Source organism: Pelobates fuscus, chromosome 9 (genome assembly GCF_036172605.1).
Source record: "Pelobates fuscus isolate aPelFus1 chromosome 9, aPelFus1.pri, whole genome shotgun sequence".
NCBI lineage: Eukaryota > Metazoa > Chordata > Amphibia > Anura > Pelobatidae > Pelobates > Pelobates fuscus.
Window position 1 is genome coordinate 28264353 of NC_086325.1, and position 26068 is coordinate 28290420.

Here is a 26068-nt window from a genome sequence, read left to right on the forward strand (position 1 = left end):
AGAACCGAAGAGGGAGGGAGGGACAACTACAGGTTTCCACGTAGGCAGATTAAAATGTCCACCAGCTAAAATGGCCGGTCTATATACCCCCTTAAGCCCACCCCCATTAACCTCCATAGCCACCTCCTATTAGCTTCCACAACTACACACACTTACTGCCCTTAAACCCACTCCACTATCTAAGCCACAGCTCTGAAACTACACCACCAACATATTGCCCTTAAACCCACTCCACTATCCAACACACGGTTCTGCAATTACACCACTAACTTACTGCCCTACAGCCATCTCCATTAAACCCCACTTAAACCCACTCCATTATCCAACCCACGGCTCTTCAACTACACCACCAACTTACTGCCCTTAAACCCACTCCACTATCCAACCCACGGCTCTGCAACTACACCACCAACTTACTGCCCTTAAACCCACTCCACTATCCGACCCACAGCTCTTCAACTACACCAGCAACTTACTGCCGTTAAACCCACACTACTATACCCCACTCAGCTCTGCAACTACACCACCAACTTACTGCCCTTAAACCCACTCCACTATCCGACCCACAGCTCTTCAACTACACCAGCAACTTACTGCCGTTAAACCCACTCCACTATCCGACCCACAGCTCTTCAACTACACCAGCAACTTACTGCCCTTAAACCCACTCCACTATCCAACCCACGGCTCTGCAACTACACCACCAACTTACTGCCCTTAAACCCACTCCACTATCCGACCCACAGCTCTTCAACTACACCAGCAACTTACTGCCGTTAAACCCACACTACTATACCCCACTCAGCTCTGCAACTACACCACCAACTTACTGCCCTTAAACCCACTCCACTATCCGACCCACAGCTCTTCAACTACACCAGCAACTTACTGCCGTTAAACCCACTCCACTATCCGACCCACAGCTCTTCAACTACACCAGCAACTTACTGCCCTTAAACCCACACTACTATACCCCACTCAGCTCTGCAACTACACCACTAACTTACTGCCCTACAGCCATCTCCATTAACCCTACTCAGCTCTGCAACTACACCACCAACTTACTGCCCAGCAGCCCTCTTCACTATCCAGCACATGGCTCTGCAACTACACTCCCAACTTCCTGCTCTGCAGCCCACACCACAGCTCTGCAACTACACCCTGACATCTGCCCTGACTTCCCCTCCACTATTCCTACATGAAGGTCTGTCACTGCACCTCCATCCTGCCCCGCAGCCCTTTCCACTATTCCTTCACACAGAAGCTTTTATGTTGCCAACGGATGTTTGGATGGAAAGTCTTGTTGGATACGGGAAGGAAAATAGCAAGCTTCTTATGCAGAGTGTAATTATATATAAAGACTCACACAGAATCTGTGTGTGTATATATACGGAGTTCGATATGTCCTTAATTCTTACTGATTTTCGTGCAGCCACCAATATGAAAATGTGAGTTTAGTGTTTTGGGTAACTTACTGACATGCATGTCTTTCACATATGTCTATAGACATCTGATCGCAAAGTAAATAAAACAAAAAAAAAAGATTATAGACAAAGATGTCTATAAATAAAATATTTTAATTCATTTACAACTGGAGTTAATACTTGTTGTTTATTTATTAAATTCACAATACACTAAAATATAAGCATGACCCATAAGTTAAAAATAATAATACAATTTGATTAGTTATTACACTTGTAGCAAATCCACAGGCTTTGCAGCTTCTACAGTGATCTTTCACCAAGTATGAAAAACATTTCAGTAATTTGCATGTAAAGCTGGGAACTATGTCAAAGAAGGACTTCTCAAAGTCCAACCCGAGATATGCAAGTAGTGTGTGTGTACAATACAGTCCAGTTGTGGGTCTTCTACCACAGCAAGCAGTTTGCTTGTTTAACAGAGAGGTTTTGCAGCACAGCCCCTATGTTTGATGTATTGGGTGCATTGAGTCTCTGATCACAATACTTGTTGCGTTGTTGCTTTTTATTTTCTTTTGGTATGGGTAATATGAAGTGCTGAGCCAAGACATGTTTTTATGTAGGAATTTTTCTATATTTTACTAATTTAAGAAAATTATCGTATTTGTAAAATGAAATATTATCTAGGAAATGCTTCTTTTAATATTATTATTATTATTATTATTATTATTGCAATTTATATAGCGCCAACAGATTCCGTAGCGCTTTACAATATTATGAGAAGGGAGTGTAATAGTGTAAAATGTAGTAACATATGGTCTAAGATGTTGAATACAAAGGTAGCAGATGCTTCTGTCATAAATATGACTTGATTAGAGGTTAATCTGTCCACTCCCAGCAAAATGCACCCATAAATACATACACATACGCAATGATCCCGCACCCGTAAACACACACATGTACTCACACTGATCCTGCACCCATAAATAATCACATGTACTCACACTGATCCTGCACCCATAAATAATCACATGTACTCACACTGATCCTGCACCCATAAATAATCACATGTACTAACACTGATCCTGCACACATAAATAATCACATGTACTAACACTGATCCTGCACACATAAATAATCACATGTACTCACACTGATCCTGCACACATAAATAATCACATGTACTCACACTGATCCTGCACCCATTAATAATCACATGTATTCACACTGATCCTGCACGCATAAATAATCACATGTATTCACACTTACCCTGCACCCATAAATATTCACATGTACTCACACTGATCCTGCACCCATAAATAATCACATGCACGAACACTGATCCTGCACCCATAAATAATCACATGTACTCACACTGATCCTGCACCCATAATTAATCACATGTATTCACACTTACCCTACCCTCATAATTATATACATGTACTCACACTGACCCTGCACCCATAAATAATCATATGTACTCATACTGATCCTGCACCCACAAATAATCACATGTACTCATACTGATCCTGCACACATAAATAATCACATGTACTCACACTGACCCTGCACCCATAAATAATCACATGTACTAACACTGATCCTGCACCCACAAATAATCACATGTACTCACACTGATCCTGCACCCATAATTATATACATATATTCACACTAATCCTGCATGCATAAGTATACACATGCATTCACAGTGTCCCTGCACCCATAATTATATACATGTATTCACACTGACCCTGCACCCATAATTATATACATGTACTCACACTGACCCTGCACCCATAATTATATACATGTATTCACACTGACCCTGCACCCATAATTACAAACATGTATTCACACTGACCTTGAACCCATAGATACAAACATGTATTCACACTAACAATGAACCTATAGATACAAACATGTATTCACACTAACAATGAACCTATAGATACAAACATGTATTCACACTGACCCTGCACCTGTAGATACAAACATGTATTCACACTGACCATGAACCTTTAGAAACAAACATGTATTCACACTGACCCTGCACCTGTAATTACAAACATGTATTCACACTGACCCTGTACCTGTAATTACAAACATGTTATCACACTGACCCTGCACCTGTAATTACAAACGTGTATTCACACTGACCCTGCACCTGTAATTACAAACATGTAATCACACTGACCCTGCACCTGTAATTACAAACATGTAATCACACTGACCCTGCACCCATAAATACACACGTTTTCACACTGACCCTGCACCTGTAATTACAAACATGTAATCACACTGACCCTGCACCCATAAATACACACGTTTTCACACTGACCCTGCACCTGTAATTACAAACATGTAATCACACTGACCCTGCACCTGTAATTACAAACATGTAATCACACTGACCCTGCACCCATAAATACACACGTTTTCACACTGACCCTGCACCTGTAATTACAAACATGCAATCACACTGACCCTGCACCTGTAATTACAAACATGTAATCACACTGACCCTGCACCCATAAATACACACGTTTTCACACTGACCCTGCACCTGTAATTACAAACATGTAATCACACTGACCCTGCACCCATAAATACACACGTTTTCACACTGACCCTGCACCTGTAATTACAAACATGTAATCACACTGACCCTGCACCCATAAATACACACGTTTTCACACTGACCCTGCACCTGTAATTACAAACATGCAATCACACTGACCCTGCACCCATAAATACACACATGTATTCACACTGACCCTAAACACGTAGAAATACATATATGGATTCATTCTGAGCCTTGTAGTAATGTAAAGTATATTAAAATACCATGTAGCGTGAAAGATTCAATTTAAGAAAATTAACTACATGATTATGCAGAATAACATCATACGCAGAAAAACAACTCCAACCCATATGGTTTTCATGATAAGACCCATCATTTGCAGGTAACTCTGTAGTTGACTTATAGAAATGGAATTCTTAATGTTATTTGCAGCATTTCTACAATAAAACGTGTACCAAAAATAAATGTAATTTTCCCTCTATTATTTTTTTTTATTATTATTATAACTGTCATTTATCTGCTTATTTTTCTTTTTATTAGTCACTTCTTTCTTCATAATGTTTGATATATGTCTAGATTTGAAAATCTCTACCTAATATCCAATGCTGTCATTTAATGACAATGATTTTCTATATGTTAAATTTTGCCGAATCCATAAAAAAAACAACCCAGTTATTCCATAATGCTTAGTGTGTCTTCATTTTAATATTTGAATGAAATGTGTTTTTAAAAATGACTGGTAGTCTATTTGTAATATACATTTATATTAAGAACTGCACAGTTTGACAGTGTTTATAGGCAGCACACATCATGGAGTGACACTTGCCGGGGTCACGACATTGTGATGATGCATAGGAAATGAAAAGGCTTTTTGTGCTTGTCTTTCTGTTGCTACGCTATTTCAAGCTAATGCATGTGAAAAGCCTTTTCAATTCCAAATTTGTCAGATGGAGTAATAGCCTACCTTTCTGCCATTGCCTCCTGCATGTCCTTATGCTTTCTGCAAAATAACCAGAGTAAAACAAACATGCTTTTTCTCCCCTCACCCTCTACCACCTTCTATTCTTTTTCACTCCAACCACCATCACCACTTTAGTGATTTAAAGTGGTCTTGGTGGTAGAAGTCTGTATGTGCAGCGTTTGGGCTTGAAACAGTGCACAACCAGAGATGCAATCACTTTTGTGCCAGGGTCTATTTGCACCCCTGGCATACATAACTTAAAGGGAAACTCCAGTGCCAGGAAAACAATCCGTTTTTCTGGCACTGGAGGGTCCCTCTCCCTCCCACCCCCCAATCCCCGGTTACTGAAGTGAGGCAGCGGCGATGTCCCTCGTCGCTGCCTCCTCCTCCGCGCCGCTCCTCCCTGTGATTCCGTCGGCCGGTGGGCGAGACTGATCCCGCCCACCGGCCGAGGAGACCTAATGCATTGCCGCGCATGCGCATTACGTCTCCCCATAGGAAAGCATTGAAAACAAATTTCAATGCTTTACTATGGGGAAATGAGCGACGGTGGAGGTCCTCACACAGTGTGAGGACGTCCAGCGACGCTCTAGCACAGGTTTTCTGTGCTATAGAGTAGGAAGTTCCCTCTAGTGGCTGTCTAGTAGACAGCCACTAGAGGTGGAGTTAACCCTGCAAGGTAATTATTGCAGTTTATAAAAAACTGCAATATCTACACTTGCAGGGTTAAGAGTAGTGGGAGTTGGCACCCAGACCACTCCAATGAGCAGAAGTGGTCTGGGTGCCTGAAGTGTCCCTTTAAGCAGCCCGGTACTCTCTTCTGGGCTATCCGTATCAATTCTGTGCAAAGGTTACGTCTGGACGCTGTACGCTGGCGACAGATATGGCCAGATTCTCTACTTGCAAGCAGTGTTTGCAAGGGGAACCGTTTGTCTACCCCTCCCCACTCTTATTTACAAATCCCTCCACAAACATGCTCCTACCCATCTACCCTCTCTCATATGTAACCTTTGTTTTTGTTTTTTGTATGTTCATTAATTTACTGTAACTGTTGTCTAATTTATAACTATGTAACCTCAATGTCCTTTAACTAACTGTCTATTACAACTCAATGATTGCATCAAAAATGTAATTATCGCTTTCACATATTATGTGAATGTTACTCTGTTTAAAATGGAAGTAAATACAAATATCCAGGCACTCCTGATGGTTTCTTCTAAAAGGCGTTCTTTATTTGGAACACGGAAGTGGAGACAACGTTTTGGCTCCTACATAAGCCTTCTGCAAGACTTGTAGGAGCCAAAACGTTGTCTCCACTTCTGTGTTCCAAATAAAGACTGCCTTTTTAGAAAAGAGGTTCCCAATTAATTTCCCATGGAACCCTTTGACATAGTAGACGAACATCGTGGAAACCCCCCAACAAATATCGCGCCGTCGCACAAACCAGGTAATGAGTGGCTTTTTCATTATCATTTTTAAATATTTTGCTCATGCACTGTTAAGTCTTCTGATACTCCTGAAGCTTTTGTTTTAAAAAGACAATGTCTTTTTGTCTTTGTGCTCTGTGTGATTTTGCTCAAAATGGCAACGTAATTTAGCAGGTGCTAACAAACTGTTTGGCCACATTTTCTTGCCAAGTAAGCATTGTGCTTGAGGTATATTTTTTATTTCTGGCACTTTGGAATCCAAATAAGTAGCTGTCGTCATATTTTCTTTTCTTTGTTTGAGAAGATGATTGGGTAGCATTGTGTGCTTTTCTTTTTTTCTTTGACTTGTCACTTGTCTCTGCTATTTGAGATACAGTAGATTCAACTATTTCGGACCTGTTTACTTGATTTCTTGTATTGTCTTTCTCAGTTTCTATACAGTTGCAAGAAAAAGTATGTGAACCCTTTGGAATGATGCATTTCTGCACAAATTGGTCATAAAATGTGATCTGATCATCATCTAAGTCACAACAATAGACAATCACAGTCTGCTTAAACTAATAACACACAAAGAATGAAATGTTGCCATGTTTTTATTGAACACACCATGTAAACATTCACAGTGCAGGTAGAAAACGTATGTGAACCCCTAGACTAATGACATCTCCAAGAGCTAATTGGAGTGAGATGTCAGCCAACTGGAGTCCAATCAATGAGATGAGATTGGAGGTGTTGGTTACAGCTGCCCTGCCCTATAAAAAACACACACCAGTTCTGGGTTTGCTTTTCACAAGAAGCATTGCCTGATGTGAATGCATCGCACAAAAGAGCTCTCAGAAGACCTACGATTAAGAATTGTTGACTTGCATAAAGCTGGAAAGGGTTATAAAAGTATCTCCAAAAGCCTTGCTGTTCATCAGATCAGGCCTGATCAGATCACATTTTATGACCAATTGTGCAGAAATCCATATCATTCCAAAGGGTTCACATACTTTTTCTTGCAACTGTAAGTGTCGAACAGTTAGAAGTAGTATTTTTTCTCTTGATAGTTCCTTGTTTTAACCAGATGTCCAAATTCATCATTGTTGGTTGGTAAAAAAAAACAAAAAAAACTTTTTTCTAAACTAAAAAAAATGCAGATATCACTACCTGACTGCAATGGATGCTGTTTCTTATAAAATTCTTAAAAAGAACATAATGTAAGCAGGATTTGGAGTCAATCTTGGAGCAAAAAGAACACTACTACAGATTTTACTACCTCACTGCAAAGGATACTGATAAACAGTGGTTATGGTGCTTCGACTGTCACAAACAAAACTCTTTTAACAGTTGAACAAACGATATTAACACTGAAACAGAGAATCAGACACGTTTCTATAGCAACATCGAAATACTTTATATTTATTAAACCTATATAGATAGGAGATTACCAGCTGCCTGTGAAAAATAATGTACACATAACATGAAAAATAAAATAGGAAATGCCAGAGGCTGTCTGTGTGGTGCATGGTAAATAATTACTCCTAAAATACTATAACAAAAATAACATATCAACGGCTAAACGGTTCTTAGTGACCATTTGTTTAAGACATTATTTACCTCTCCTGTCTGCTTGTCACTGAGTCTATTTAATACCTGTACTTTGCCAACCATGTGGCGACAGAAGTTTATCTCTCCTGCCAACCACAACAGAAAGTCACTTACGTCGTATGTACCTCCAGTGATGTCACAACACTGGCTGTCAATCTTGCTCACAGGCCTCTTGCGAAGGAAAACACTGCCTACAGCAAATTGTTAATGTTTAGAGTTCTAAACGCCAGACGAAATGCAACTTGTTTGGCGACGGCCATTTTTGCCGTAGACTAAAGTTCACTTAGTTTAGTTGGCATGATCCACGTTAAATGGCTATTGGAATGGAGATGTGAATTCGACAGCGGAGGGCGGGCTGAAGGCAGGTATACATAGCTGTGTAATCTCTCGATCACTTAATAAGATCACGGCCACACGATCTCTGCTGTTCCTGACCTTCTGGGAACAGCAGGGAACGGTGGCCATTTTGGATGTGGTGATTCACGTCGGAACCCCAGTTTTGTTCTTGCGGAACCCTAGGGTTCTGCGGAACACCAATTGTGAAACGCTGTTTTAGAAGAAACCATCATATGTGCCTGGATATTTATATTTACTTCCATTGGACTTTTGTGGGGAACTCACCATCCCTATCTGGAGCACCCTGATAGAATTACTCCCACTTTCAAGTGTGTGCACTAATATCTCGTATTGCAAAACAAAATAACTATATCTACAATGCTTGGGGTAAGGGTTCTACATAAGAATAGTTAAATGTAGAAATAAATGAGTAGAGAACAAAAAATACTTAAAGGATTACCCCAAGCCTGCTGTAGTGGTTATAGTGTAAGGAGTACCCTGGCCCAGTTTCCCGGTAGAGTTTCCCTCTTACCTGGGACGCTGTACGTATGGTGCTCTAAGGCTGGTGACATGCATCTCACGTCTGCAAAGCTGCAAAAACAGTATGCAGATCCCATGTGTCATCCATTGGCTGAGAGGGTTAGCTGAACGTTCTAAGCCAACGAATGTAACTCTATGTATAGAAACATGCACATAAATTACATTAACCAGCGAACCACTGGACATACAGATTCCAGGCACCATGGCCACTTCAAATCACTGAAGTGGTTGTGGTGCATGTATTAGCCCTTTAATTGTGCTAAAAACGCATCGGTTCATCAAAACCAAATAGCAACAGCTCCAAACACCCCAAAACAACAGTGAGAACAGTGAAAGATCTTTGACTTCTGACGTCTAGTTCCCTGCGATAAGTTATTACTGTAAACCTGTATGTCAGTGTTTAAAAAAAACAAAGTATTCTCGCGCTGTGAGCCAGCCATGTGACATACGCTATTCTGTTACTCACAAGACACTCACATTCATCATCCACATCACATGTTGCGCAAATATCATATGTAGAAGCCACATGAAACTAACACACAAGCCAACATTACAAACTGCCCTTCATACATACAGCACCAATATTATTATTATTATTATTGTTATTGTTATTGTTGTTGTTATTATTTTTATTATTGGTATTTATATAGAGCGAGCATATTGCATAGGCTTTGCAATATTATCAAAGGGGGAAATTTAACAATAAATGAGACAATTAGAAAAACTTACAGGAACCATAGGTTGAAGAGGACCCTGCTCAAACGAGCTCATAACAAGCAGTAACCAAAAACATCACCCATAATACACCCATGACACACAGAATGTACATGACACCCGTATGACCTGTATGTAACACCCTAAAACACAAGTTTGGGAAACAACAAAGACACATTGAATGCATCCGACAGCAGTGTAGTGTAGAACTGTAGTTGCTTGGAGGAATGAAGGGATTACTTTTGACAGATGACAGAATGGAGATATGTGCCTCCATCATGCTGTATCTGTCGCACAGTGCATGCCATCCATCCTCATTATGTGAATATTGGGTTCAGTATTGGACAAATGTCACAGAGGGAGGGGGGGAGGTTAGATTCCCCATGGTGTTATAACATCTTTGTCATGTAAGTTCTAAATAACCAGTATGGGCTCTCTCTTATAGCTTTTCAATTTTTTTCTCTCTTCATTTTTGTAATGATTGTCTGCATCGCAGCCACATGAATGTATGATCACGAATAATAGGCCCATTCATGAAAACAAACACAAAGCTAATTAATGTTACTTTGTTAATTACACATACCTTTTTGACTCCTTCTTTTATGTACCTATTCCTAAAGCATCATACAGTATTGCTATGCTTTTTTCTCATATGTATAGTTTAGCAATTGGTTTTATCCGTTTGTTTATTTTATGTCCAGTACGTTCCTTTGGACGATTGGATATTCAGTTGCTACTGGTATGCATTTCCTGGGTCTCCCAGCATGTTTTTAGGGTTAGGGGTTGAGTCTTAATTACATTTGTATCATTTCCTGCAATTAAGTAATAATTATATATCTGGCCTCGTTACATCATCTGGCTACTGGTATCACACGTAGTAAAAAAAAAGGGTAGCCCTGCGGCCAGCACCGTTTTAGTTGTGAATTATGTACTAGTAAAAAAAACTGTCGTCAGTTTATGACCATATGAATAAACTTTTTCATTTTTTTAGATTCGGTTTCAATTTAAACTTCATTAAAACTTCATTGGAGCCCCCAAATAATTTCTGGGAATTTAGTAAAAGCATGACATTAAGAGATACCCTTTCTTAAAGGACCTAATGGCCTACGATCCAAATAATTTTGTCAATCAGTGATGCTGTGCTTGCCAAATAAATAATTTTAAGACATACATTTATGTATCAACTCAAATTTTTTAAGCTATATGGGTATGTGCTATGAACGTAACATTGGTCAGCAGAGGGTTAATTTGGTTTCTTTTACACTAAGACATGTGGCTTTTAGTTTTTTTTTTTATGTGTTTAAAGTATCTTCTCTCCCCACCTTCTCTGTCTGTGTCTCTCCCCCTCTCTTTTCCTTCCCGTGTCTCACAGGGTGGGTCAGCTAGAAAGCTCTCTGTCTGGCTAGATCCGTGTATGAAAGGTGTCTCTGTGGTGTGAGGACATCCGTCTAGTGTGTAGTGGGGAGAGAAGGGAAGCCTGTGTGTTGGGATTGGCGTGTGTATATGTATTAGTACTATGTGTATGTATAGATAATGTGTGCGTTTATATTTATTTTACATTTTAATGCGCATAACCCTCCGTATAAAGGATGCATGACCTTTAACTGTGTATTAAGGGCCTATAGTGCTATTAATGGGCTCACAAGATTTAAACCACAAACTCAAGGCCACGTGGCTCATGTGTCTCCGCAGAGCCCCTTAGTCTGCTTAATAACTCCTTACTATATTGACCATCTTTAGGTTACTTATGGTAGATTTATTTTATAGATTTTTATATATTTATTTATTTGTGGTGTTAGTCTCAGCAGTTTCATATTAATATTTGCGAATCTTTTTAAAAGTACATATTTTTTTAAAAATGTATTTTTTTTTTCCTTTTTCAATAACCCAGAGAACACTGATTTATAATTGGAGTCTGAGTCATATTCTATAAACGTCCTTTGACCAAGGCTCGCTGTCTGTCTCCGTGTATGCTGGACAGACAGTGAAGGTCTGTCAGTGCGTAAGAGTTTAAGAGGCTAACGGGAATCGCAGTGACATCAGAGCCAAACCCCCTGATCTGACTACAAGCCCCCCTGCAAACGCATTTCGTTAGTAATGCACGCTGCCTGAATTTGCACCCGCTCAGATTTGCAATGTAGAGATAAATACAAAAACAGATGTGCATGCATCTATGACAGGGTTATTTGCTAAATTGAGAATTGTTGGGAAATCAAAAATAAATTTCATGGGAATTTCAAATTTAAGACCAAAATAGGTGAACTGGAAAAATTCTCCCGAGTCCGCTATACTTCCAGTCTGACTATCATTTTAGCCAAAAATTAGAAATTTTCACTTTAGTTGGCGCCATGTTAGTGTGCTCACGTTTGCAGAATCTGTGCATATATAGATCTACATCGTTCCCAGGCTTCCACATTTAGGTGGGTCCTTACCTATTAGGGGGCTAAATCCTTTTGTTCTTTTTTTCTATTCTAGTGCCCACTTTTTCTAGAAGTGCCCAATATTTGGTGTGTATAGTGCCCAATATTTGGTGCTTTGCAGTAATAAACTCTCATCGATGTGTCTGTGAACTACAATACATGTGTATAGAAATCAGTGTCTGTAAGTAAAATACATTGAAAAATTAAATTTTCAATTATGTAACTAGTTAACACGTTATACAAATTCGATTTTAAATGTCTCAGAATATTGTATGCCTCATCACCTTTGTACTTACAGTATATCTTTTATTATATGTCATTTTTTTTTTTTTTTTTAGCTTAGAAGCAGGTTAATTTACATACAGTAATAATCATAGCATGTTATTGTAGGAATGTAGCCCCATGTAGCCAAAGCGCAGCTTAAGCGGAACAGGGCCTTGACAGGGGTTAGGAGGCGGGCCCAGGAGGAACAGACAGGACAGGTGGGTTATGGGATATGTGGGATTGGCTATTTAAGGGAGGAGCCATTTTGTAAGGTTCACTTCTAATTTCCTACCCGGTTCAGTTTGTGTGCATCCCGGTGCTCTCTAGACTTTCTGGGTAGGGTTTCTCTTTTGTCTCCTCTGCAGGGCCATGGATATCGTGGAGAAGCTTTTGGAGGGAATCAGGACAGCGGCGCGGCAACAAGGAGCGGATTGGGTGCAGGCCCAGCTGGGCCCGGTCCTTGCTGCGGCAGCAGGACAGGAGGCCGGAGACTCACGCCCGGCGAGGGCCAGGAGGCCCCCGAGGCGTTTGAGCCCGGGAGGAGAACCGGAGGTCGGTGGCACGGGAGTGCAGGAGACAGCCAGTGGAAGTCGTAGCAGGCCCAGGAGCTGCCTGGTTGAGGCTCTGCCTCCCAGTGTGCGGCCGGGGCTTCGGCGTGGTGAGTCGAGACGGGCGGCTGCCCTGGACATCGATGCACCAACCCCTAACACGGAGGGGGCCGTGCGCGGAGCAGGATCCAAGATGGCGGCCGGACGGCCTAGTGCGGGGCCTGGCGGGGCGGGGTCTCGGCCCAGGAGGGCACCCCCATCGGTCTTGGCGGTGGACTGCAGCACGCGGACTGGGACGGTCCACGACGGGCCCAACGTACAGCAGGCAAGTGCAGGGGCTCCTTCCGGGGGTCCCCTTGGCGTGGTGGGCAGGCGGGGAGTGAGGCCCGATTCCAGGGAGCGGGCGGACGGGGAGGCGGGTAGGCGAGCGGCCCAAGGGGAGCAAGGGTCGGGCGGAAGGCCCCTGGGGGGGGTGCGGGATGCTGCGAAGGGGTCCCGCGGAGTGCAGACTGGGCGGGCTTCCGTGGGAGGGGATGGGGGGTCCCTCGGTAGTTCTCTTGCGGGGCGGAAGGTATTGCCTGCGGGTTCGATGGATGTTAGGAGGGTGGTAGAGGGTAAGGGGAAAGGTAAGGCCCCGAGGTCCGGTCGGTCGGGGATAACTGTCTCGGGGAGCGGGGTGTCACCATCCGCGTCCGTTGAGGGCCCCGGGGGAGGTGCCCCTGGTCTGGGTTCCGTAGGTGTAGTGGTAGGCCGGGCTGCGGCGGGGTTGGGGCGCGGGGCGGGAAGCGGGGAGGGTGGGCCTAGTTCGGAGTCGGGTAGTGCTAGCCCCTCGCCGGTGAGGGCCCCCAGGACACGCAGACGGAGGCCCCGGCGCAGGCGCGCAATGTCAGGGAGTTCGACAGGGTCCGGGTCCCCCAGGTTGTCTCAACGGGGGTTGGCATCCAAAGGCGATGGTAGGAGTCGTAGTCCACGTGGCAGGGCTCTCAGGGCCTTTGGGGCGCGACGGCGGGAGGATACCCGGCGGGAGGCTTTGGCGGTTAGCAGGCGCTCCCCGGTTCGGGACGGGAAGGTGGTGGGGGAACAGTACGCCTTGCCCAGGACTTCTTCTCCTCTTTCCAGGTCCCGGAGTCGCTCCTCATCTGATTTTTCCAGGCACCGGGTGGGATCCCTGGTTGGCGGGACATCGGCGGATGGCGTTCATCCTGGACGAGCAGTGACGGACTGCGCAGCCCCGGGTGTCCTCGGCCCCAGGGGCTTGGCCGGTGAGTCTATTGAATCGCTACAGTCCAGTGCACTAGTACAAACACTGCAGTCACTACTCCACTCACTGGGGGCGGGGGGTGGCACACAAGGTAGCGTAGGGCAGGTGTGGACGCAAGGGGGAGGGGAGGTGGGGCCCGGTCTAGGGACCCCGGCGGTAGTTGCGGGCGGGGAAGCTGTGTCGGCTTCCAGCGTGGGTGAGGCGGGAAGCGAACGGGCGGAGTTGACGGGGGGGGTGACGGAAGCAGCGAGGCAACATGCGTATGTGTCCTTCGCGGGCCCGCTGGGGGTGCACCTCAAGCAGGAGGTGAAAGATAAAATCTGGAAGGGGGAATTTTGCGAGATTTTCTCGCTTCTTCCCTTGGAGGACTTTCTTGACCTCAAGGAGGAGGACAAAAAGGACGAAAAGAAAGAGGAGGAGGAGAAACGGCGGAGGTATCGCAAGATACCGAAGTCTTTTGGTAACTGGCTAAGGGCATTCTGTATCCTAGCCAGCGTGATCGGGGAAAAATCTCCGGGCTCCTGCTCGTCCCTGTTTTGCTACTTGGACGGCATATGGGAGGCATACCGCACCTATGGCGGATTGGCATGGTGGCGGTATGATGAGCAGTTCCGGCAGCGGCTGGCGGCGAATCCGGGCATGCGGTGGGACCAGATGGACCTGCCTCTCTGGATGAAGCTCATGATGGCACAGAAGGCACAGCCCTTTCAGCACGCGGCTGGCGCTAAGGGTCAGTCCTCCTCGTCGGCCGCCTCGCAGAAGGGCTTATGCTGGCTCTTTAATGAGGGCCAGTGCAAGTGGGGCGCAGCCTGCCGCTTCAAGCACGAGTGCTCGGGTTGCGGTGGGGCTCATGGGCTCCAACGTTGTTTCAAGAAAGGGAAGTCCGGGGGGACAGGAGCCTCTGCCGCGGTTGGCGGCGGAGGGTCTCCCACTACCTCGGGGGCTAACCCCAGTGAAATTAGACGCGATGGAGCCCTGGCTAAACCGCTACGGTAACAGGGCAGACGCGGAGCTGCTTAGAGCGGGGTTTGGGCAAGGGTTTGTCATTCCGTTTCGGGAGAGGGGTGGCACTGCTTGCCCTCATAATCTCAAGTCCGTGGTGGAGTTCCCAGAGGTGGTTCGGGAGAAGTTGGACAAGGAAGTGCGGTTGGGTAGGATGGCGGGGCCTTTTGTGGCCCCGCCACTGGCGGGCCTTCGGGTCTCTCCCCTCGGGGTGGTCCCCAAGAAAGAAACAGGGAAGTTTCGGCTCATTCACCATCTTTCCTATCCTAAAGGGGAGTCGGTGAACGACGACATTGACAGGGACCTATGCTCGGTCTCTTACGCATCATTTGACCAGGCGGTCGAGCTGGTGAAGAGAGCTGGGCGTGGTGCGTTGATGGCCAAGGTGGACATCGAGGCTGCTTTTAGGTTGCTTCCGGTGCACCCGGCGTGTCATCACCTGTTAGGGTGCTTCTTTGAAGGGGGCTACTTTGTGGATTTGTGCCTTCCCATGGGGTGCTCCATTTCGTGCTCTTACTTTGAGAAGTTTAGTTCATTTCTCGAGTGGGTGGTGCGGACGGAAGCGGGAGATAAAGCGGTGGTGCACTATCTGGATGATTTCCTGTGTGTGGGGCCGGCCGGATCTCCCGCGTGCCAGCACTTGTTAGGTACCATCCAATGGGTGGCGGGCTGCTTTGGGGTGCCGCTGGCGGCAGATAAAACTGAGGGCCCGACTGAGTGCCTTAGTTTCCTGGGTCTGGAGATAGATTCAGTGCGGGGGGAATGTCGGCTGCCGCTGGCAAAGCTGGAAGGTTTGCGCGGCGTGGTGGCAGAGGTGCGTCGGGCACGAAAAGTGACCCTGCGCCGACTGCAGTCATTGGTCGGAATGCTCAATTTCGCCTGTAGGGTGATACCCATGGGTAGGGTGTTTAGCCGCAGCTTATCGGCGGCTACCGCGGGGATTAGGTCCCCTCACCATTTCATCCGGGTATCTTCGTCCATGCGGGCGGACTTGGGGGTGTGGGATACCTTCCTCAGGGACTTTAACGGGACGGTGTTCTTTCGGCAAGGAGGCGTGTCGACAGCTGAGCTGGAGCTGTACACCGACGCGTCGGGTAGCGTGGGTTTTGGGGCCTACTTCGGTGGGAGCTGGTGTGCTGAAAAATGGCCGGAGGCATGGGGGCAGAGCCCCCTCATGCGTAACCTGGCGTTTCTGGAGCTGTTCCCACTGGTGGTGGCGCTGGCGCTGTGGGGGGACCGGTTGAGGGACAGGAAAGTGGTTTTCTTCTCGGACAACATGTCCGTGGTGCACGCGGTTAATAATCAGTCTGCAGCATCGAGGCCGGTGGTAACTCTGCTGCGGCGCTTTGTTTTGTTGTGCATGTCCCTGAATGTGGTTTTTCGCGCGCGCCATGTGCCTGGGTACTTGAACGAGGTGGCTGACGCTCTGTCTCGTTTTCAGTGGTCCCGGTTTCGAACGATGGCCCCGGAGGCCCAGGACAGGGGTCAGCCGTGCCCGATCGAGATGTGGCAGCTAGGAGCGTCCTGCTTGGCGGACTCGTGAAGGCTTCGCTGGCACCGGCCACATGGGCCGCATACAGTAAGGTCTGGAGTTCATGGGAACGTTCCTGGGGCGGGCTGGGCCGAGGGGTACGAGGGGAGCCGCCTCTGGATGCCTTCTTGTGGTTTACCTTTCAATTACTGGCGGGGGGCGCCTCCCCGGCGGTGATTGACCGGAACATGGCTGCAATGGCGTTCTGGTTCAAGCTCCATGGTGGAGCGGATCTTACCAAGGCGTTTATTGTCCGGCAAGCACTCAAAGGGTATCGGAGGGCTCGGAGGGCCCCCGACGCTAGGCGCCCGGTGTCGGTGCATGTGCTGGAAGGGCTTGTTCGGGCGCTACCCTCCATTTGTTTCAATGCATTTGAGGTGTCGCTATTCCGTGTGGCATTTCTTTTGGCTTTCTTTGGGGCGTTCCGCGTCGGGGAGTTGGTGAGCAACACCCGGGCGGCCACGGGGGGCTTACAGGTGTCTGGGGTACGTATACTGGATGGGAAGCTGGTGGTACACTTGGCTAGGTCCAAGACGGATGTGGAAGGCAAGGGCCGGGACGTTACGCTGGGGGCCCTGCCGGGCTCGGCATTGTGCCCAGTAGCTGCGGTGTCGGAGTATTTGGGTCAGAGGCCCGCGGTTGGCGGGTCCCTGTTGGTCCATGCGGATGGCTCGTCGCTCTCCCGCTTCCAATTTCAGAAAGTTTTCAGTCTGAGTCTGGGTCGGATGGGACTGGATGCCAGCGCATACGGCACCCACTCCTTTCGTATTGGGGCGGCCACGGAGGCCACACGTCTAGGTTTGGGGGATGAGGTAGTCAAGCGGATTGGGAGATGGGAATCTGTTAGGTTCCGCTCATATGTACGCTTGGGTATGTTGGAACACTAAGGGACATTGGGGCGGCCTGGGGGGTACGGGTGGTTTTATCCTGTGTTTTTTCTTTCTTCCCCAGGCCGGGTCGCTTGGATCGTGGGTCATTCCTTCATTTTCTGGGCCGGACGGAGGGCTGCAGCTCGAGCTCAAGGCCAGCAGCTGGGCTTTCCGGAGGACCAGCTCGTAGTGCGCTGGTGGGGGTATCGGGGCTTCTGCTGGGGGGACGTCTGCAGGGCAATATTTGGTATGGTCGCAGGCGGGGCGCGGCCAGATATGCTAGTTTTACATGCAGGCGGTAATGACCTGGGCCTCACCCCGCAGCGGAGACTGGTAAAATGGATGAAGCAGGATCTTAACCGGTTGGTTGATCTGCTTCCCGGGGTGATGCTGGTATGGTCGGAGATTGTTCCGAGGCAGCGGTGGCGTTACGCCCGGGACCCGGTAGCCATTGATAGATGCAGGGGTAAGGTGAACAGCCTGATGGCAAGTTTTGTTAGGAAACTGGGGGGAGTGGTGGTAAGGCACCAGGAACTGGAGGAGGGGTTGGATGGGTATTACCGCTCGGACGGTGTACACCTTTCGGCAGTGGGTTACGACCTGCTAAACTTGGGTCTGCAGGAGGGGATGCAGAGGGCGTTCCTTCTCCGGGGTGGCGGAGCTCAGACAGCTTAAGGGGTCAAGGTCTGAGCTTGTGGCGGGATAGGGAGCTGAGAGAGAGGACATAGGCTCCCTATGAGGAACGTGAGGAACATGGAAAAAAGTGGAATTATGGTCAATGGTGGTTTCGAGTCCTGGAGGTGGCTCAGAACCTGGTGGGGCAGGGGTATCCGGGTATACCCCTGCCATGGTTACTTATGGTTGGCACTTGTTCGGTTCAAGTTGGCGAGGTTGGAAAATGTCGTTACATATTTGTATTTGTTATGTTGGGGGTCATTGCCCTCTATTAAAAAGAAGGATACGGATGAGAGGGGCGGAAGGTGGGGGCAATGACCCATGTTTATATGTTAATTTATTTAAAGCAATATTATCGTTATATATTATTTAAATTATTTAATAAAGCTGTGGACAAATTTTCCCATATACCAGGTGTCAGTGTGTTATTGGGTTAGGTATGTGGGGGGTTTTTTGTCCAAGGTTCCGCCAGCCCATATGGCGACTATACACCGGTCATGTAGCCCCATGTAGCCAAAGCGCAGCTTAAGCGGAACAGGGCCTTGACAGGGGTTAGGAGGCGGGCCCAGGAGGAACAGACAGGACAGGTGGGTTATGGGATATGTGGGATTGGCTATTTAAGGGAGGAGCCATTTTGTAAGGTTCACTTCTAATTTCCTACCCGGTTCAGTTTGTCCCGCCCACCCTCCCTATATTTTATGTTTAGATAGGGGTTTCCCGTTTTTTCACAGCGGCGGGATAGGGAGCTGAGAGAGAGGACATAGGCTCCCTATGAGGAACGTGAGGAACATGGAAAAAAGTGGAATTATGGTCAATGGTGGTTTCGAGTCCTGGAGGTGGCTCAGAACCTGGTGGGGCAGGGGTATCCGGGTATACCCCTGCCATGGTTACTTATGGTTGGCACTTGTTCGGTTCAAGTTGGCGAGGTTGGAAAATGTCGTTACATATTTGTATTTGTTATGTTGGGGGTCATTGCCCTCTATTAAAAAGAAGGATACGGATGAGAGGGGCGGAAGGTGGGGGCAATGACCCATGTTTATATGTTAATTTATTTAAAGCAATATTATCGTTATATATTATTTAAATTATTTAATAAAGCTGTGGACAAATTTTCCCATATACCAGGTGTCAGTGTGTTATTGGGTTAGGTATGTGGGGGGTTTTTTGTCCAAGGTTCCGCCAGCCCATATGGCGACTATACACCGGTCAAGTAGTTGATGGTAAATGATCTGCCTTTTGAGACTTATCTGGCACTCGTGTGGTTAATTGTAAAGGCAGATGATTTGCCTTTTGAAATTTGTTTTTCTGGAAAGCAATAAGTAAATGATTAATTTGTAAACATGGACAATCTATTTTTATAAACTGATAATATGCCTTTTTCACTACATATAATTTATCCATGAAAGCACCTCATCCGTGAGATTGATTATCCACCCAAATTATTATCCTTTAAGATCAGAGGATACTCTGTGATTGGCGGTGAATGTAGTTTATGGATAATTACAGATCTGTGTGTGTTGTGTGCTTGTCTCATCACTGACTTTTATTTGGTTTGTTTCTTCTCCACACCATATAGAAATACATACATTAATAGAAATATATAGTATGTACAGAAGAAACTTGCATTTTCTTTTCAATGCAATTAGCATCTTTACATGGGAGAATTTAAAGGATCACTATAGTGTCAGGAAAACAATCTCGTTTTCCTGACACTATATAATCCTTAGGTCCCCCCCACCCTCAGGGTCCCCCCTCCTTGGTGCTGAAGGGGTTAAAACCCATTCAGTTACTTACTTTAATCCAGCGCCGGGTTCCCTCGGTGCTGGTGACCTCTCCTCCCCCTCTGACGTCAGCTCCCGGGTGGAGCGGAATGCGCATGCGCGTCAAGAGCCGCGCGCGCATTCAAACAGTCCATAGGAAAGCATTTCTCAATGCTTTCCTATGGACGTTCTGCACGCTGAATGCGATTTTCGCATTAAACTGATACTGATTCTCTGAAACTGCTATGTTTACATCTGAAGGGTTAAAACCTGGAAAACCTGGCACCCAGACCACTTCATTGAGCTGAAGTGGTCTGGGTGACTATAGTGTCCCTTTAAGGCCTATGTTTATTTTTATTGCTTAGCAGTAAATCACATTGAGCTGCTTTGTAGTTGCAAAATTATTTTTGTCACTTATTATGGCATTGCTTGGTTAAATAGATATAAAAAAAATATGTAATATCTAGAATTTCAAATGAAACGAAACCTTATTAATAATGTTTTTTTTTTTTAATACATTTGAACCTCCCCCCAAATTACTGTTTAAAAAAAAAAAAAAAGTAGTAACTATCCACATTAAGATCATAAGATAGACATTGGTAAAGAAAAAAAAAAAAAACATACTTTGTCTTTTTGTTTTTTTTATTCGTATTAAAGAAAAATGCAAATTGATGTTGGGAATAAAATCCCCTCAGACTATATTTCAGAATGCTTTGTATAAAAAGGAAAACAAAACAAGTTCAGAAACTGACTAGTTTTTTTGTAGTGACATAAAACTATGGAGGAAAAAAAAAATTGAGGGAAGCAATAAAATTTTTTTTAAAAAAAATTTAAGGAATCTGGGATGTTTTTGTAAATGTGAGGTATTATATTTAAAAATATCTGATTTTCTTTTTATCTTTTCTTTTAGAAATTTGAGTCATTATTGAAACAATGTGGGCAACAAATAAATGGTGAGTAAACTTAAGTCCTGTGCTTTTCTGTAACATGTGTAACATTCAAGGGCTCTCAACAATGCTTGAATACCAACTAAGATGCATTCAGGAGGGATCTGCTATAGACACCCTGGTAGAAAGCTGAACCCTCACCTGAGGTTTCAGGGATCCTGTAAGCCATTGCGTCCTGCTCCCCGACCCCCATTAGACTGCTAATGGAGAATGGGTGGCTAAAGTCATACCGTGTGTCTCTCACCAGTTCATCAACGTCCAACCCCATAAAATGACCTCCCATCCCCCTTCCACCCTCCCGGTCTTCCATGAAAGAGGCTTGGCATGCTCCCAAATCCTGCTTCTCTCCTTCGCGTCTCTCCTTTTCTGGATTTTTGTTTCCCTCCGTCTCCTTGCCTGTCCGTGCGGGTGTTTTTTCTTGCGCTGCCAGTTTGAACCGTTTTTGTCTCCTCAAGTAGCAGCCGTTCTCAAACATGTCTCCTGAATTTGGATGCATAGCCCAAAACGATCCCTTGCCGGGTCGATCGGGGGATCGGGATACCCTGACAAAACAGTCATTGAAGGAAAGAGAGTGGCGAATTGAGTTTTGCCACCGCTGTTGATTTTGACGATAGTAAGGGAAAAGGTCCATGATCCACTGGTAGATCTCGTTGAGTGTTAACATCTTGCTAGGGGCTTGCTTGATAGCCATTGTGATAAGTGAGATGTATGAGTAGGGGGGTTTGGAGTGGCCTACTGTTCTTCTGTCGTAGCTTTTCATGCCCTCCCGAGGGCGGCTGGGACATGTGTAGGCCTGATATCCTGATCCTTGGTTGCCAGTAGAAGAAGAGGAGTCTTGATATGAGCCAGGGGGTGGCAGCCCGACAGTGTTCAGGGTCATGTAGGAATTAAGGGGTGCCAAAGAACCCATGGCGGTTCCTGTAGGGTAGACCTGAAAGGGGAAGGCATTCAATAAGTGCTGGAAAACTAGGAATAACAGTACTTTCATTTCTCCACATAATTTTTTTTGTTAAGTTCTACATATTTTATTATATAGGTGTTACGTCTTTTTATGACTTTCTTTTCTTTCCTTTACGCTCGTCCCCCCTCCCACCCTCGGAACAGAAAGATACACAGATACCTGTAACCTGTTCTAAATCCGGGATCACTTAACCCCTCCCCTGCCTCAGAGAAACACTCAGTTTAACACATTCCTTGCCTTGGAGAAGATCAGTTAACTCATAATCTCTCAAACAGAGTTAGCCTTACATTACATCTATTAGAGAGAGGGATCTGGAAACTCCCCTGGAAAAAAAATGACCTTCAACCCCCCCCAATCCCTGGGTCACCTACCAGAAAATGACAACCACATAATAGTTAACCCCTTGTGTTCCACAACAAAAATAATGTAGACTCTACATGTAACATTTCAAGCATGTAATCATTTTGATTTCCAAGCGAGGGCTGCAAATCTTTTAACCCCTGGACTAGGCTAGAAAGGAATCTTTCCAGAGTTGTAACGTGAATTATGAAGAACAGCTAACTCTTTCTCCTTACTCAAAGAGACACACAGAATAAGTTACAGACTTTTACAGCTTTTAACCCCTGAAACAAAATTAACTCTGCATCGGAAAGTGAGCCGTTTGAGCAAATTAACCATTTCCTTGCGTCAGAGAAACCTTCAGTGCAAGTACCCAGTCTGCCATTATGCAAAGCATTTACATTAACTCTTTGTAGGTCACAAAGTGTGCCTTGTCGAGCGGTTTAACTTTTTCACTACCACAGAGAGGAAGTGGGTATCAGGACTATTAAATCGCTGGCACCATGCAGACATGGAGAGAGAACTGGTGAGGTCTTAACCCTTTTGCTGCGAGGCAACTTTATGTAATGTTTCTTTATTATTGTTGTTGTAAATATAGATCCAACATATGGTGCAGTGCTGTACAATGGGAATATAAAACCATGTACATTTTGACAAACATGGGGAACATAAGTAAAAGAAGATGAGGAGGGCCACAGTCTCATTAAGGCCAAATGTAACCCTTTTACCCACTTTCCTATCATTACACTTATTACCCGTCTTTGCTCCTCTCAGATCTCTTTTGTTGCTGTAATGAAATCTCCCCCCTTCATGTCTCCCTCATATAAATGCTCTCCTGTATCACTGAAGTTTATTGTTTTGCCACTTACCTCCACAGGCTCCGTACAATATGATGTCCACTCTGGCATCTCCTGACCCTCCATCCTCATAGCCCCTTGCCCCCCAAAAAACACCTCTCCCCTTCCCGTAGTATCCTTTCAATTATATATATATATGTGTATATATATATATATATATATATATGGCTGTTTTGATTGTCAGCTTTTGGGACAACAATGTGGGCAGCACACAGTCTACAGGCCTGGGGTTTCTAGATTATGAGAGACCCTCTCTGGGTTCCCTTACAGGTATATATGTGTACTCAAGGGCTGTCACGCCTTCCTTCTCTCCCTCCCTTTCTCTCTGTGTAAATACAGCCATGCCAAACACTCCTCACACCTCAATTGGCTTGTTATGGGCTGCTATTTAGGGACAGAAATCGGCAATGCTGTGTCTTGGAATATTGCTATTTGTAAATATTCATTAAATATGCCATTGTGTCTTTACAAATCCTCTAAATTGAAGAGAGATATACTAAATGGTGAAATCTTGGTGCAATTTCTCTCCAGATGAAAAACCCCATAGTTCTTTTACAATACCTTTTTGTTTACCTCAAAACAGAGCTATAAATGATAACACAGTTGCTGTGAACTTTAGCCAAATTTTTTACTAAAGGATAAATCTTCCTGCGTTTTTCAAAATTTGGGGCTTTCTTTGCTAAGCCTTAGTTTTGAAGGACTAGGCCTAGGGCCTCGATTTTAATATTTTTGGATGAGCTTTTATTATGACCACAGAAAGTTCCAACTTATTTTATTTACAAACCTCACCATAGACTTAAATAGTTACTTCTCTTAATAAATTAAAACAGATTGTTATCATTTGAAAAGCGTATCCAAAATAATTAAATCTAGGCCTAGATTAAAGGGACACTTCAATGCCCAAATGCTAAATAATTAAAAATCACTGTTTAGTAGATCTACTCCAAAGGAAATCCTACATGCATTTAATTATGTATTTTTTCATTGTAGTTATACATAAAAATCACTTTCAAAACCTGCAAATCTATTGTCTGCTGCTTTTACAAGCCCTCCCCTTCTAACCCCGCCCAGACTTTCTGTGGCGGTCCAATCACAGACTTCTTAATGCAGCTCAATGAGATGTATCTGCAAGGCAGGTGCTCTGGGCAATTGTTGCCTCCTGAGTTTAGTTGCACTGAGCTAAACCAACCAGGAAGTAACCGAACCTGTTGTGTGCTGGAAAGTCAGGGGGGGGGGGGGAGGTGGTGTGACCAGGTTAATGTATAAAAGTGTCTGTTTCTATTGAAATCTGCACTTTGTGCAAAATGGAATAAAAAGGGCACACACTTTCAGCAAGATAAAGTACTTTAAGGGTCTGGAGTGTCCCTTTAAATATCTAAATCTTGTAGAAGTCTGGCAATGTCTGCTTGGTAAATTAATTATTTAACTCCATGCTCCCAATTCCATCAGTGTTAGACATCTGACCCTCAACTTTGTGTATACATTAAAGGAACACTCCAGGCACCAAAACAACTTCATATAATTGAAGTTGTTATTGTGCAAAGAGTCAACTAGGTGCATTCTTATCTTCACCTTGAATGATTTAATCCCAAAGTTGCCTCCAGTGCCGATTTAAGCTGCCCCCACCGGTGGCATCCGGATTCTGAAATTTCAGATTCAAAAAGCCCTCGTAGGTGCACAACTGATTGGCTGAGAATGATCAGCTGATGCCCTCATGCCCTCAGCCAAACGTACCTTTTCCAAGGCAGTTTTGTGACTGAGGAGTCACTGATTGGCTGAGAGTGTCAGCTGAGCATTCTCAGACAATCATGGTGCCCCTGCCCGGCGGCACTCTGTGCTTCCTGAAAGTAACATTTCAGAAGCCGGATGCTGCCAGGGGGTGGGAGGTAGCTTAGATTGGTGCTGGAAACAACTTTGGGGTTAAACCGTTAAAAAAACGGTTTAACTCCTAAAAGGTAAGAATGTGACCGGGGGCCTCGTCATCTAGATGGAGTTGTGATGGTGTCTAAACTATACCTTTTAATTAATTTTGCTTTTAAAGTGACAAATTAAATCAGCCAAAAAAAGGTAAACATCTTCTTTTCGTAGTAATGCTTCTTGTATGTAGAATCTCAGAGAACGACGGGGCAGAGCAGAATGGCGCTGGAGAGAGGACTTTGGCGTTAAAGGGTTCATGAAAGGTTTAACTCATAGAAATAAGTTGGCCCCATGGACCTCCTGGCACCATAATAACTTAATTCCAAAATTGTTGCTCGGAGTAATAATATTATTAATATAATAGTAATAATTTCTTTATCCCTTTAATCTTTTTTATTTAGTAAAATAGACAAAGTGTGACTATAGCAGAGTTACGGTAGCTACTTTTTCCATATCTGCTACTTTTGCCTAAATTTTATGATCAGCTCACTACAATTTGTTTAGGAACCTTATTAGTGATTTTTAAAAAATATGTTAAATAGTACATTTGTAGATTACTTGCCTATAATTTGCTGAAATGTTTAAATAGACACCTCTCCTCTTGATTAAACGTTTATTTTAAATATCTTCCAATCCTTAACCCTATTTTATAATTACCTTCAAAATCAGGAATTGACACTGCTATATTAGATATCAAAATATAACAGGACAGGCATAGTGTTAAGTTATATTGGCTAAATACCCCACAGTGCCTTAAATTTCTAGGTGCCATACATCAATCAATCCCTACCAAGACTAAATATCAGTCCAAACACAAATTTCCTTAAAGGGACACCAATGGCACTATTACTATTTAATCTAATTGAATTCGTTTTGGTGCCTGGAGTTCTCTGGCATTGTTCCTCGATACAGTGTTAAAAGATTTTTGAGCAGTCATGCACTGAATTGGGGGTCCATGGCTTCCCATACTCCGGCCCTTACTTGAGGTGTGGCTAAGGAAGAGATTAAACACTTCTTTCGAGCCATACCAATTCATACCTGAATGGGCAGCTGTGATTGTCTGAAAGTGGTCCGCTTACACTTTCAACCAATCACACCCACCCATTGCTGCACAGGACCCAACATTGGGTCTGTTTGCTTTGTCAGTGCG

At 44.8% G+C, this 26068-nt stretch overlaps 1 protein-coding gene across 1 annotated transcript; it reads right to left on the reverse strand.

The window, feature by feature from the left end:
• Window positions 1-20723: 20723 nt before the first annotated feature.
• FOXA3 (forkhead box A3) lies at window positions 20724-23127 on the reverse strand. Its single transcript, XM_063433317.1, has 2 exons — window positions 23014-23127; window positions 20724-21775 (listed from the first exon to the last, which is right to left on the reverse strand). The coding sequence occupies exons 1-2, from the start codon at window positions 23071-23073 to the stop codon at window positions 20927-20929; spliced, it is 909 nt and encodes a 302-aa protein (XP_063289387.1). The 5' UTR covers window positions 23074-23127; the 3' UTR covers window positions 20724-20926.
• Between the last annotated feature and the right edge of the window lie 2941 nt (window positions 23128-26068).

What these genes read in the sequence shown, in the direction of transcription:
- FOXA3 (XM_063433317.1), bottom strand. Translation starts at nt 23,073, where the DNA reads ATGAGGATGGAGGGTCAGGAGATGCCAGAGTGGACATCATATTGTACG. An exon ending in ATTGTACGGAGCCTGTGGAG is followed by an intron (nt 21,776 to 23,013) that starts GTAAGTGGCAAA and finishes TTCCCCTTTCAG; the next exon opens with GTCTACCCTACAGGAACCGC.